Source organism: Haliotis rubra, unplaced genomic scaffold (genome assembly GCF_003918875.1).
Source record: "Haliotis rubra isolate DU_JTF1 unplaced genomic scaffold, ASM391887v1 Scf186, whole genome shotgun sequence".
NCBI classification, from domain to species: domain Eukaryota; kingdom Metazoa; phylum Mollusca; class Gastropoda; order Lepetellida; family Haliotidae; genus Haliotis; species Haliotis rubra.
Window position 1 is genome coordinate 146,341 of NW_025765847.1, and position 13,281 is coordinate 159,621.

At 43.0% G+C, this 13,281-nt stretch overlaps 1 protein-coding gene across 2 annotated transcripts in view; it reads left to right on the forward strand.

Moving 5' to 3' along the window:
• The window catches only part of LOC124273932, a 108,695-nt gene that overhangs the window by 88,887 nt on the left and 6,527 nt on the right, over positions 1-13,281 (forward strand). The window contains exons 1-2 of one of the 2 annotated variants that reach the window (XM_046709276.1): positions 4,025-4,209; positions 11,806-11,989. In XM_046709276.1, coding sequence (XP_046565232.1) covers positions 4,176-4,209; positions 11,806-11,989 — 218 coding nt within the window. In that variant the 5' untranslated portion in view covers positions 4,025-4,175. Of the gene's footprint in view, positions 1-4,024; positions 4,210-11,805; positions 11,990-13,281 lie in introns of those variants that run through there. The other variant, XM_046709275.1, reaches the window with a different exon arrangement.

Below are 13,281 nucleotides of genomic sequence, written 5' to 3' on the forward strand. Positions count from 1 at the left end.
TATACCTGTTTGGTTGTAACGAGCTGCAAGCAGTGATATCGTGCTCAGACTAACATTCAGACGCCTTGCAACAGAAGATGGGTAATCTCCAGCGTGCAATCTTTCAATGGCGATGTTCCTTGCCACAGAGTCAAGACGTGGCGTAGTGATTTGACCTTGAAACGCCTTCAAAACGAATGCCAATTTCCAAAAGTAATCTGGATTTTTAATGCCAGACAGTGCATGCTCTTTGCTGAACAATTTCAACTGGAAGGTGATATCTGTTGCGTTGTGGCGATGCCTTTTTGATCCTTGTAAAACATCTCATCAAACTCAACATTTTCGGGTAAAACCGAGGTTATTAAGGTGAGGTTTTTACCTGTGCAATTGTGTAATATCATGTTATGAACACTTCTGTTACATATTTTGACGATTGTTTGAACACAATAGGTAATTAATAGATTTTTTTAACACAAATCGCCTATGCGTTTCTTTTTTGGGATAGTATGTTTGAAGTCTGAAGAGAAGATCATTAGAGATTTCAGACAGTAGGCTATTGCAATAGTCAATACTGGAGAGAACAAGTGACTGAGTGAGAATTTTAGCTGCATCTGTGGTTACCAGATGGCGGATGTTACCAACAGAGTGGAGGCGGAAGTAACCTACTCTTCAGAGAATGTTCACATGTTGCTCCATGGTGAGACGAGGGTTAAGATAAACACCAAGGTTCTCAACACTGGATGAAAGAGGGATATCTGAGGAGGCTACTATGATGTCCGTAGATATCCTTTTCAGACGTTCAGATGTGCAAATCAACATAGCCTCAGTCTTGTCTTCATTGAGCTTCAGCTCATTTGTCATCATCCATGACTTAAATGCCTTTGTGCACTGACTCACTCTTGGTCTGGTTATTTGTACATCCTCTGGTTTGAAGGAGTCCATCAAATGGAGGTCGTCTGCAAATGCAAGATGATTCACATCAAAGTCTTCAATGACCTTCTCCAAGGAGTTTGTGTATAACACAAAAAGAAGTGGCCCAAGGACTGAGCCCTGGGGTACACCACACTCCAGGATCGTTGATTCAGAGACAAGAACTGACTGACTCCTAGTGCTCAGATAGGAATGGAACCAGGCCAGTGCATCCCCTAGTATGTTATAATCGTCATGAAGACGTCTGAAGAGCTAGAGTAGTATGACTGACTCTCTTTGAAATCCTGGAAAAAGAGCATGGTTCAATGTACCTCTAAAGTTGTAAAGTATACCACTAAAGGCTGGAGCTGTTGGAATATTGCTCCACATGAAGGGAAGTTGAAATCATCCCAACAGCCGTGTGGAGAGTTTGTTGTCACATGCATAGATCTAAACATGATCTGACACATGAGGCGGGTTCCCTTGTCTCCTTGATTTCAACTTCAGGTGGGTAAGCCAGAAGTTACATAAAACAGATCCAGAACTAATGTTGCTTTGACAGACCCGAAACTAATATTGAATAGACAGACCCGGATCTAATATTGATAAAACAGACTCGGAAATGAGGTTGGTTAGACAGACCCGGAACTGATGTTGATTAGACAGACCCGGAACTACCGTTGATTAGAAAGACCCGGATATAACAGACCCGTAACTAATGTTGATTAGACAGACCCGGATAAACCGGACCAGTAACTAATGTTGATTAGACAGACCCGTAACTAACGTTGATTAGACAGACCCGGATAAAACAGGCCCGTAACTAATGTTCATTAGACAGACCTGGAACTAATGTTGATTAGACAGACCCGGATAAAACAGACCCGTAACTAATGTTCATTATACAGACCTGGAACTACTGTTCATTAGACATACCCAGAACTACTGTTCATTAGACAGACCTCAGTAAAACAGACCAGTAACTAATGTTGATTAGACAGACCCGTAAGTAATGTTGATTAGAGAGACCCGGATAAGACAGGCCCGTAACTAATTTTCATTAGACAGACCTGGAACTACTGTTCATTGGAAAGACCCGGATAAAACTGACCCGTAACTAATGTTGATTAGACAGACCCGGATAAACCGGACCAGTAACTAATGTTGATTAGACAGACCCGTAACTAACGTTGATTAGACAGACCCGGATAAAACAGGCCCGTAACTAATGTTCATTAGACAGACCTGGAACTAATGTTGATTAGACAGACCCGGATAAAACAGACCCGTAACTAATGTTGATTAGACAGACCTGGAACTAATGTTGATTAGACAGACCCGTAACTAATGTCGATTAGACAGACCCGGATAAAACAGGCCCGTAACTAATGTTCATTAGACATACCCAGAACTACTGTTCACTAGACAGACCCGGATACAACAGAAATGGAACTGATGCTGCTTAGACTGACCTCAGTTAAACAGACCCGTAACTAATGTTGATTAGACAGACCTGGAACTAATGTTGATTAGACAGACCCGGTAACTAATGTCGATTAGACAGACCCGGATAAAACAGGCCCGTAACTAATGTTCATTAGACAGACCCGGAACTACTGTTCATTAGACATACCCAGAACTACTGTTCTCTAGACAGACCCGGATACAACAGAAATGGAACTGATGCTGCTTAGACTGACCTCAGTTAAACAGACCCGTAACTAATGTTGATTAGACAGACCTGGAACTAATGTTGATTAGACAGACCTGGAACTAATGTTGAGTAGACAGACCCAGATTATATAGAACCGGAACTAATGTTGATTACACAGACCCGGATAAAACAGACCCTGAACTGATGTTGATTACTCAAGAAAGTATGGCTAACAGTAAAATTGCTAACAGTGGGACCCTTCAACAGTTATCCAAGCCGATCAATGTCGTCATGATCAATGCAAGTCTCGATTCTAAAACTCGCTCCGTCGGTGAGTCAAAGGTCGGACTACTATCCCCGCCCCTTTTCCATTCACGTGCACACCCACGCCCGTATACACACGTGCACAGACACACGTACGTACGTCTACACTTAGTCTCACTTCACTTCTCAGACTATAATTAATTGCAGCAAAAAACGAGGTGGGCTCGTCACAAAGTGAGTAACGGGTGTTGTCCGACTCTATAGTCAACACAATACAGGTACTTGCTTTGCCACATGTCTCGATACATCAATTGGATTCTTTTAAACACATTCAGACTGTGAACTTATATTGTTGTAAACACAAAACTAGTCGAGTCTACGAGACTATTTCACCACCTTTTTATTGATGTCTTGTCATGTCTATATATCGGTTCCGTTTCTTTACAATAACATAGCGACATACCGCCGTACATGCTTGTCATATGTGGTTCTGTTTGAAGAAGACATAGGAATCGTTCATAATATCTGGAATAGAGGTGAGGTGAAATTGGGTTTTACGTCGTACTTGAGAATATTCACTCATATGACGACGTGCATGCGTGTGTATGTGTATGTGCGGCTGCTTGTACTAACCCAGACTTAAGCTGGTTTTATAGTGCTAGCCCACTGAGATACCATGCCGCAGTGAAGCATGAATACCCCACTCAGACACATTATACTGACTCCGAGCCGACCAGTCCTTGTTGTACCCATTAATGTCGAGCGCCAGGCAGGGACCAATCTGGAATAGACACAGTGAGGCACAGTATTTTACATCCAAACTTTCAGGTCACATTGTTCATTTACCAATTAGGGACCGTTAATAATTTATGGCTTGGGGGCGATGATTATTTTTTTATGGAGGAGCATGTACAGTGTGAATAACTCCCCTAAAATGTATGTACAAAGTAAGTGACCCCCCAGCCCCACCCCCAATGTCATGAACAAAATTGCTGACCTCCTCCTAGTACATATTACCTCCCCTGAACAAAATGGGTTTTTCCTACTGAAATGAACAATGCACTAAATGACATACCATTATACACCGGGTTAGATAAAACTTTATAATTTACCGTCACATGTAATAATCCTCGTATCTTTGCTTATAACCTCGGGACCCCATGGGGACCTGCTACACACGTGTATCAGTTCATCCATATAAGGTATTGCTATTGAATTCTCTTTCTAAGAAAAGCGTCATTTTCTTGGAAGTTGCCGCACCCTGTCCGCGACCACGTCCCTCATATTGATTGCTCGGAGAGCGGCGGAAAGGAAGCTTGAGAAAGGCGTCCGTCTTGCGTTAGAGATCACTTTACGACCTTACGACATCATGCGCCACAGCGGCGTCATCGTTTTCATTGCAGGTAACATTTCTTGTACATCCATACATTTCCTATACAAAAATTTCGATACCTTTTTATTGATTTCACCACCTTTTATTGATTTCTTGTCATGTTTATATCTCAAAGTTTGTGCGATACGATCACCTGAGCGCAAAGAAGGCTTTTATTCAGTAATCAGAGATATACCCGACGTCCAATGCGCTATCAGCCAGAAAAACATGCATACATATATACCGGGTTCCCGAATATTGGCACGCCCGGGAAACCCTGATATACACCAGGTAAACGACAACTGCTTCAATGACACAGAGGACCCTACATCTGATATATACCTGTACACGACAACTGGCACACTATCAGACAGAGGACCCTACATCCCCTGATATATACCTGGTACAAGACAACTGGTACACTATCAGACAGAGGACACTACATCCCCTGATATATACCTGGTACATGACAACTGGTACACCATCAGACAGAGGACCCTACATCCCCTGATATAGACCTGGTACATGACAACTGGTACACTATCAGACAGAGGAACCTACATCCCCTGATATATACCTGGTACATGACAACTGGTACACTATCAGACAGAGGACCCTACATCCCCTGATATAGACCTGGTACATGACAACTGGTACACTATCAGACAGAGGAACCTACATCCCCTGATATAGACCTGGTACATGACAAGTGGTACACTATCAGACAGAGGACCCTACACCCCCTGATATATACCTGGTACAAGACAACTGGTACACTATCAGACAGAGGACACTACATCCCCTGATATATACCTGGTACATGACAACTGGTACACCATCAGACAGAGGACCCTACATCCCCTGATATAGACCTGGTACATGACAACTGGTACACTATCAGACAGAGGAACCTACATCCCCTGATATATACCTGGTACATGACAACTGGTACACTATCAGACAGAGGTCCCTACATCCCCTCATATATACCTGGTACACGACAACTTGTACACTATCAGACAGAGGACCCTACATCCCCTCATAAGTACCTGGTACATGACAACTGGTACACTATCAGACAGAGGACCCTACATCCCCTGATATATACCTGGTACATGACAACTGGTACACTATCAGACAGAGGACCCTACATCCCCTGATATATACCTGGTACATGACAACTGGTACACTATCAGACAGAGGACCCTACATCCCCTCATAAATACCTGGTACATGACAACTGGTACACTATCAGACAGAGGACCCTACATCCCCTCATAAATACCTGGTACATGACAACTGGTACACTGTCAGACAGAGGACCCTACATCCCCTGATATATACCTGCTACACGACAACTCGTACACTATCAAACAGAGGACCCTACATCCCCTGATATATACCTGGTACATGACAACTGGTACACTATCAGACAGAGGTCCCTACATCCCCTGATATATACCGGGTACATGAGAACTGGTACACCATTAGACAGAGGACCCTACATCCCCTGATATATACCTGGTACATGACAACTGGTACACTATCAGACAGAGGACCCTACATCCCCTGATATATACCTGGTACATGACAACTGGTACACAATCTGACATATTCATTTATTTTTTTTTGTTCTTTGTAATTCCTGCATTTTATATTGACTTTATTGGTAACGAGTTCTTGTTTTCATTTCTAAATGAATGGAATCAATAAAGTCACGCCGACCAGAACGGACTAATATCATGACTGGAGAATGTCGGGAATCAATGCAATCAATTGGGGGAAGTTTCTGTTGTAATGAACTTAGGCGCAGTGACAGCAACCATTTCAGACTTTCTGCTTCAAGGCTTATCTTATAACTTGCATGATATTCATATCTAGTACTACATGCTAATATTTTGTCCATTCTTGGGTGCACATATCTTTTAATCTGGTTTGATAAATGCTAAGAAAACTAAGTAATTTATTATACATCCAACGTTTTGTAGACCAAAACCTGGACTAACTAAAATATGTCTAATATACTTGCCCCATTCTGTCTATATACGGCATCAAGATTAAATAACATTTCGTAACACTTACGCGGGAGTCTATTAGGTGGCATGTGAAGTAGTTTTAGCCAATATTTAATGCACCTCACCAAACTGTCTATAAACAATGGGTATCGTCCGCATTCCCCAAGAGCCATCACAACAGGAGTGTTACTGCCTGTACCATGATAGTGTTTACATGCGAGAAACTGGAGCCTTTTACCACCTCTATTTTTTTATGTTCCCATATTTCGCATCCGTAAAGAAGGATGGGTTTAACTTTTGAATGAGATATTCTAAAAAATGTTCCGAGAAGGACTTTTTTATATGTCCATATGCTTGTACTGAACCTGCATGTAATCGTTCAAGCTTAGCTTCCTTCAATACATATTAAACGCAGTATGTCTGAATGTGAGGAATCGAACCCGGGCTTTTTGCGTGACGAATGAGCGTAGCCTAGTAGTTAAAGCGTTTGTTCGCTTTAACATTGGCACAGTGTGTGAAGCCAGTTTCTGGTGTCCCGTGATATTGCTAGAATATTGCTTCGGGTGGCGTAAACCTAAACTTACTCACTCACTCTAAAAGCACGTTTTGGAATTTGTTTTATTTCATGAGTTGCAAGACTTGTAAGATGTTGTCAATGGATAGAAGATTTCTTTATTTGTCATGTGTGTCAGATCTATCGTAGCAAAACAACAAAGAAAAACACGTGAGGAAACTTCACCATGCCAGAACATCTAATAGGTCAGGTGAAACAACTTTCTGCATGTTCAGTTGTACGTTAGCTGCATGTGGTGGCCATGTTCGTACACACGGTAATACACCGATGCACTGTTAAAATAACAGTAGAAGACCTGTAGATTTCAGCAAATTCCCCTGGCTTTGGAACAATACAAGTTCACCGGATGTGAGGTGAAGTAAGGTGACAGTGGGTTAACGTCGCACTTAAGAATATTTCGCTCATATGACGACGTACATGCGTGTGTATGTGTGGCTGCTTGTATTAGCCCAGACATAAGCTGGTTTTATAGTGCTAGCTCACTGAGATACTATGCCGTAGTTAAGCATGACTACCCCACTCAGACACATTATACTGACTCCAATCCGACCAGTCCTTGTAGGTAGTCCTTTTGGTATGACGCGGCCGGGGATCGAACCCGCTACCTTCCGCTCTCCGTGCAGACTTTCTAACCACTACACCACGGAGACGGTCTCACCGGTTGTTAATGTTGGCTACACAAACTACAGCTTTGATATGTACACATCAGAAGCTATACCATCTGGAACTTACAATAGATGCTGATACCAGACTGTTAGCATCATGTACGCATCATATAGATTGTCAAGGTCACCCTAGATGTTGGATATGTACACATCAGAAGCTATACAATCTGGAACTTACAATAGATGCTGATACCAGACTGTTAGCATCATGTACGCATCATATAGATTGTCAAGGTCACCATAGATGTTGGATATGTACACATCAGAAGCTATACCATCTGGAACTTACAACAGATGCTGATACCAGACTGTTAGCATCGTGTACGCATCATATAGATTGTCAAGGTCACCATAGATGTTGGATATGTACACATCAGAAGCTATACAATCTGGAACTTACAAAACATGCTGATATCAGACTGTTAGCATCGTGTACGCATCATATAGATTGTCAAGGTCACCCTAGATGTTGGATATGTACACATCAGAAGCTATACAATCTGGAACTTACAATACATGCTGATATCAGACTGTTAGCATCGTGTACGCATCATATAGATTGTCAAGGTCACCATAGATGTTGGATATGTACACATCAGAAGCTATACCATCTCGAACTTACAATACATGCTGATATCAGACTGTTCGCATCGTGTACGCATCATATAGATTGTCAAGGTCACCCTAGATGTTGGATATGTACACATCAGAAGCTATACAATCTGGAACTTACAATACATGCTGATATCAGACTGTTAGCATCGTGTACGCATCATATAGATTGTCAAGGTCACCCTAGATGTTGGATATGTACACATCAGAAGCTATACAATCTGGAACTTACAAAACATGCTGATATCAGACTGTTGGCATCGTGTACGCATCATATAGATTGTCAAGGTCACCCTAGATGTTGGATATGTACACATCAGAAGCTATACAATCTGGAACTTACAATACATGCTGATATCAGACTGTTAGCATCATGTACGCATCATATAGATTGTCAAGGTCACCCTAGATGTTGGATATGTACACATCAGAAGCTATACTATCTGGAACTTACAATAGATGCTGATATCAGACTGTTAGCATCGTGTACGCATCATATAGATTGTCAAGGTCACCATGTGCTTTCTCAACCTTCTACATTCATTTGGTGCAAAGCTGTGGCATGAGAGACGATAACGATGCTCATTACACACGCTGACCTATTTTCATTAAAACGTCACCTTTTTTTCTTTATCAGCTTCTGGGGCGGTTGGGTAGTCTAGTGGTTAAAGCGTTCACTCATCACTCCGAAGACCCGGGTTCTATTTCCCGCTTGGGGACAATCATTCTCTTCCCACAGAGGTTACTTGTCATATCTTCCTACGAACATCTGTTCTAATACGGCCGTATTTCCCGGTTCTCGTAAAATCCCCTAGCGGCAAAAGATCGCAACACGAATTATATCCCTTCTTTCTATCCAATCAGAACACGTGTTACATCGACTTAGATTCAACTTCACTAAAACAAGCAAATGTGGGGCCACAAATATGCCCCATCTGCCGGGGACTTGTGTTGATGTTACACACAAGACGTTTAATGGCTAGCTTGTCCGTTGTCAACGAGGGCGATGGAGACGCCACTGATCCGCCATAACATGACTGAGTTCCGTCTAGAAGAAACGTTTGCGCATCGCGCAGAGGAAGAAGTTTAGTTTTCTCGAATGATCACTTTTGAAACAACGTCGCTGATTGCAGAACTAAATCTGATTGCCTCCAATCACGAGTCTTGAACGCTCCCACCATGAAAGGGCCGTATTAGAACAGAGGTTACGTAGGAAGATATGACAGGAGTAACCTCTGTGGGAAGAGAATGGGGGACAATGTGTGAAGCCCATTTCTGGTTTCCCCCGCCCTGATAATTGCTGGAATATTGCTAAAAGCGGCGAAAAACCAAACTCACTCTACCAGCTTCTAGCAGTTTTTCAGCAGCTTCTGGTTCGTCCTGACTTCCACATGCGAGCACATTTGTCAATAAGATACAACAACACTCCTATTTTTAGACATAATGTCCTTCTTAAGCTGGTGGTAGTGCATTTGGGACGTAAAACCTAGCTTTTACTTTTTATAAGAAAGGTGCAATGGACGTTCCAATTGAAAATACATGTACATAATCAGTTCACGGAGACTCCTCTCCTTCCGTCTGGAGTCTTGTTGTATTCAGTTATTATCAGTGAACAACTGATAGCAGCGTGGACGTAGCCATACTGTTTCGAGCGATATTTTTAATATGCCTGTTATAAATTATTTACTTCTCTAAGCCATTTTGGATCTATCCACATGTCACTTTTGCCTTTTGCCATCGTGATTAATACAACAAAACCTGTTTTCAAAAATCTCATATCTAATAAATGAACTGGTTAATTTGGTAGAACATTGTGTTTTTCATCATAACATACATCAGTGATAATTATTAGACAAAGTGCCACCCTTCACGAAGTATGTTCAAGCATGTCGGCAATGCCGGTGCCTCGAAATTGTCCGGGATCCGTAGCGACAAGTATGGAGGGGTTCCCCAGGTGTAGCGCCCAGTGCTGGATAAATAGGAGAACTGTCCTCATCTCCAGAATGTTGATGTGGAATGGAGAACCTGATGACATCTTGTCTTTGAGATGATCCTGCGATTGATGTGTCTTGTAATAGGTGACGATCTGGCTTAGGCATCCTGGTCGGAGTCCCGTCTATGGTCTATGACATTGTCGGGAATATTCCACCATGCGATGTCTTTGAACATTAGATCAGTAGGCACTTTGACAGAATCTAGCAATGTCTCTCGATGTTGGTTGATTCAATATTGAGTGTATAATGCATCTCTGGATGTAAGATCCTGAATGAATTTGAGAGCTCCTATTAGCGACATCCATTGACGTAGAGTGTGAGGAGATCCCTCAAACTCCGTTATCCTGGTCCTTACATAAGTACAACGATGTACAAGGCCTTGAACCATTTCTTTGTTGAAGCACTGACTTGTCCAGATGTACGAGAAACCCCATATTCCTGGCTGGCAGTTACTGAGAGTCTTCTAAGCTGGCATCCAGGTCAGCGTTTACAGACAGAAAATTAAAAGGTTTCGATCCTTGAGTGAGGATAATCCCTCATTCAAATCCTTGATGATCTTATATTAGAACGGTGATAAAACAACTAGAGCAGCCAACTTGTTAGTTACTAAAGATGTAGTGGTCTGATGATTTCATTCTCAAGTCCATATCAGTGAAACGTCTGTAAAATGTTCCGTTTAACTGTTAGAAGAACAGGTGTTAATAGCCGCATCTTTCAATGTAGGGCTAACGGTAGTCTTGCACAAGTCTCTAAGGTAATAATTAATAGTTTAAATGATAACCTCTAACACGCTGGCGTCCATATGCATCTAGACTTGACTCTTTAAAGGATAGAATTACTTACAATACATTCATGGGCTTAGCCTTTAGTGCAGCCTTGGAGCAAGGCTAGGCTAACGGTATCTGGGCCTGTGCGGCCGGCGCGGCTTCTCTCCTCCTGATCTTTGGCTGTGTCCTGCTATGAAAACTGTCTGAGCAGTCCGTGTGGTCTGTACTTGAACAGCTCCCCGAGCTTGTACTGGTGGCGTCGATCCTTTCATTTTTGCGATGATGTCCCGCAACAAGGTGAGCTGGACGCGGACTGTGAGGTCAGTGTGGTCTGTGACTCTCCGTCATTGTTCCGTCCACAACATCAAAGCCCACGACTTATAGGTATACCTCAGCTGAGGTGACAGCAGTAGACGGCGTGGACCTCTCTTTGATGTGGAGGAGGATGGTCCTGTTCGCTGGTTCTGCTGCTGGTAAGGCCCCCTTTGTTGCAAACTTCCGTTTAACAGCCAGGGAAGTTGACTGACGGGGCGTGTCTGGATCAGACAGGACGAGAGGTCGCCTAGCTCCGACTGATTGTCTGATATCACCCTGCACTTAAGCTGGGTCCTAGCATCTTCTCTTTATTTTGTTGTTGATGGAATTCAAAGACATACTTCTAAAGGCCACCAGCAACTTCTCACAGGTCCGGTTAAGCAAACCTTAGTGCCCAAAGGGGAGGACGATGTGTATGTAGATCCCTTCGACTTACTCTTGATTGTGCTCGATAGGCCAATCATACCATGACTATGTTTACATTAAGTTTTAATCGACTGCATATGGTGGTAGACAAAGCAGGCGGGTGGGGTACACCGAAGTGTCCGGCCTTGTCATGATTTATTGTACTGTGAAGCATTTCGAGACAGGGGTCATCTCAAAAAAACATTTAAAAAAAAATCTTTATACTTGAAAAGACACGAGGACCTTTGGATCTAACCTCTTCTACTACTTTCTCCGCTAGTTTGTGCTTCGGCAATACCGTCCAGTAGAAGCCAGGACTTCAGCTCATGTCGAAACCTTTCCACGGACATCACAGGGTGTTCAACGGAGTTCCTACAAGGAATATCTACGAATGGACTTTTCACAGACTTCACCAAAGGCTTTAATTTGACATCTGCCATATCAGGTTCCTTCTGCCAGTCAAGGTACGTACGTTTCTAATTTTCGCGATAATAATGAGTGAGTGAGTGAGTTGTTGCGTTTTACGCCGCTTTTGGCAATATTCCAACAATATCCAAAAATGGGCTTCACTTCACGACAATTAATATCTAATACTTGACATTTATGTCTTCAGTGGTATATATGGACAGTATCTTCTTTTACTGTAAAAAGAAGCTGGTCTGTGTCCAGCAGCTGGTCTGTTTGTGTCCAGTAGCTGGCCTCACTAAAATAGTATGTGGCTTCATTGTGTCCAATGGCTGACCTTACTGTGTCCATTAGTGGCGATTGTATGACCACACCTAAGGTGGTGACTGTATGACCACATCCAAGGTGGTTACTGTATGACCACACCCAAGGTGGTGACTGTAGGGTCACATTCTTGTGCTGACTGTATGGTCTCATCCTTGTGGTGACTGTGTGATCACATCCTTGTGGAGATTGTAGGGTCACATCCTTGTGGTGACTGTAGGGTCACATCCTTGAGGTGATTGTAGGGTCACATCCTTGTGGAGATTGTAGGGTCTCTCCTTGTTGTGGTGACTGTAGGGTCACATCTTTGTGGAGATTGTAGGGTCACATCCTTGTGGAGATTGTAGAGTCACATCCTTGTGGTGACTGTAGGGTCACATCCTTGAGGTGATTGTAGGGTCACATCCTTGTGGTGACTGTATGGTCACATCCTTGAGGTGATTGTAGGGTCACATCCTTGTGGTGACTGTAGGGTCTCATCCTTGTTGTGACTGTAGGGTCACATCCTTGTGGTGACTGTAGGGTCACACCCTTGTGGTGACTGTAGGGTCACATCCTTGTGGAGACTGTAGGGTCACATCCTTGTGGTGACTGTAGGGTCTCATCCTTGTGGTGACTGTAGGGTCACATCCTTGTGGTGCACAAGGTAACTGTAGGGTCACATCCTTGTGGTGACTCTTTGGTCACATCCTTGTGGTGACTGTAGGGTCACATCCTTGTGGAGATTGTAGGGTCACATCCTTGTGGTGACTGTAGGGTCACATCCTTGTGGTGACTGTAGGGTCACATCCTTGTGGTGACTGTGGGGTCACATCCTTGTTGTGATTGTAGGGTCACATCCTTGTTGTGATTGTAGGGTCTCATCCGTAGTGTTGATTATATGGTTTCGTCCATGGTGGTGATTGTATGGTCTCGTCCGTGGTTATTCGTATGTGACCCGGTGTTAAAAGGGGTCAGTGTCAGAGAGATGTTTTGCTTTCATACTCCATTCACGGCCATGTTGAATAATGCATGTACACACTTTTCT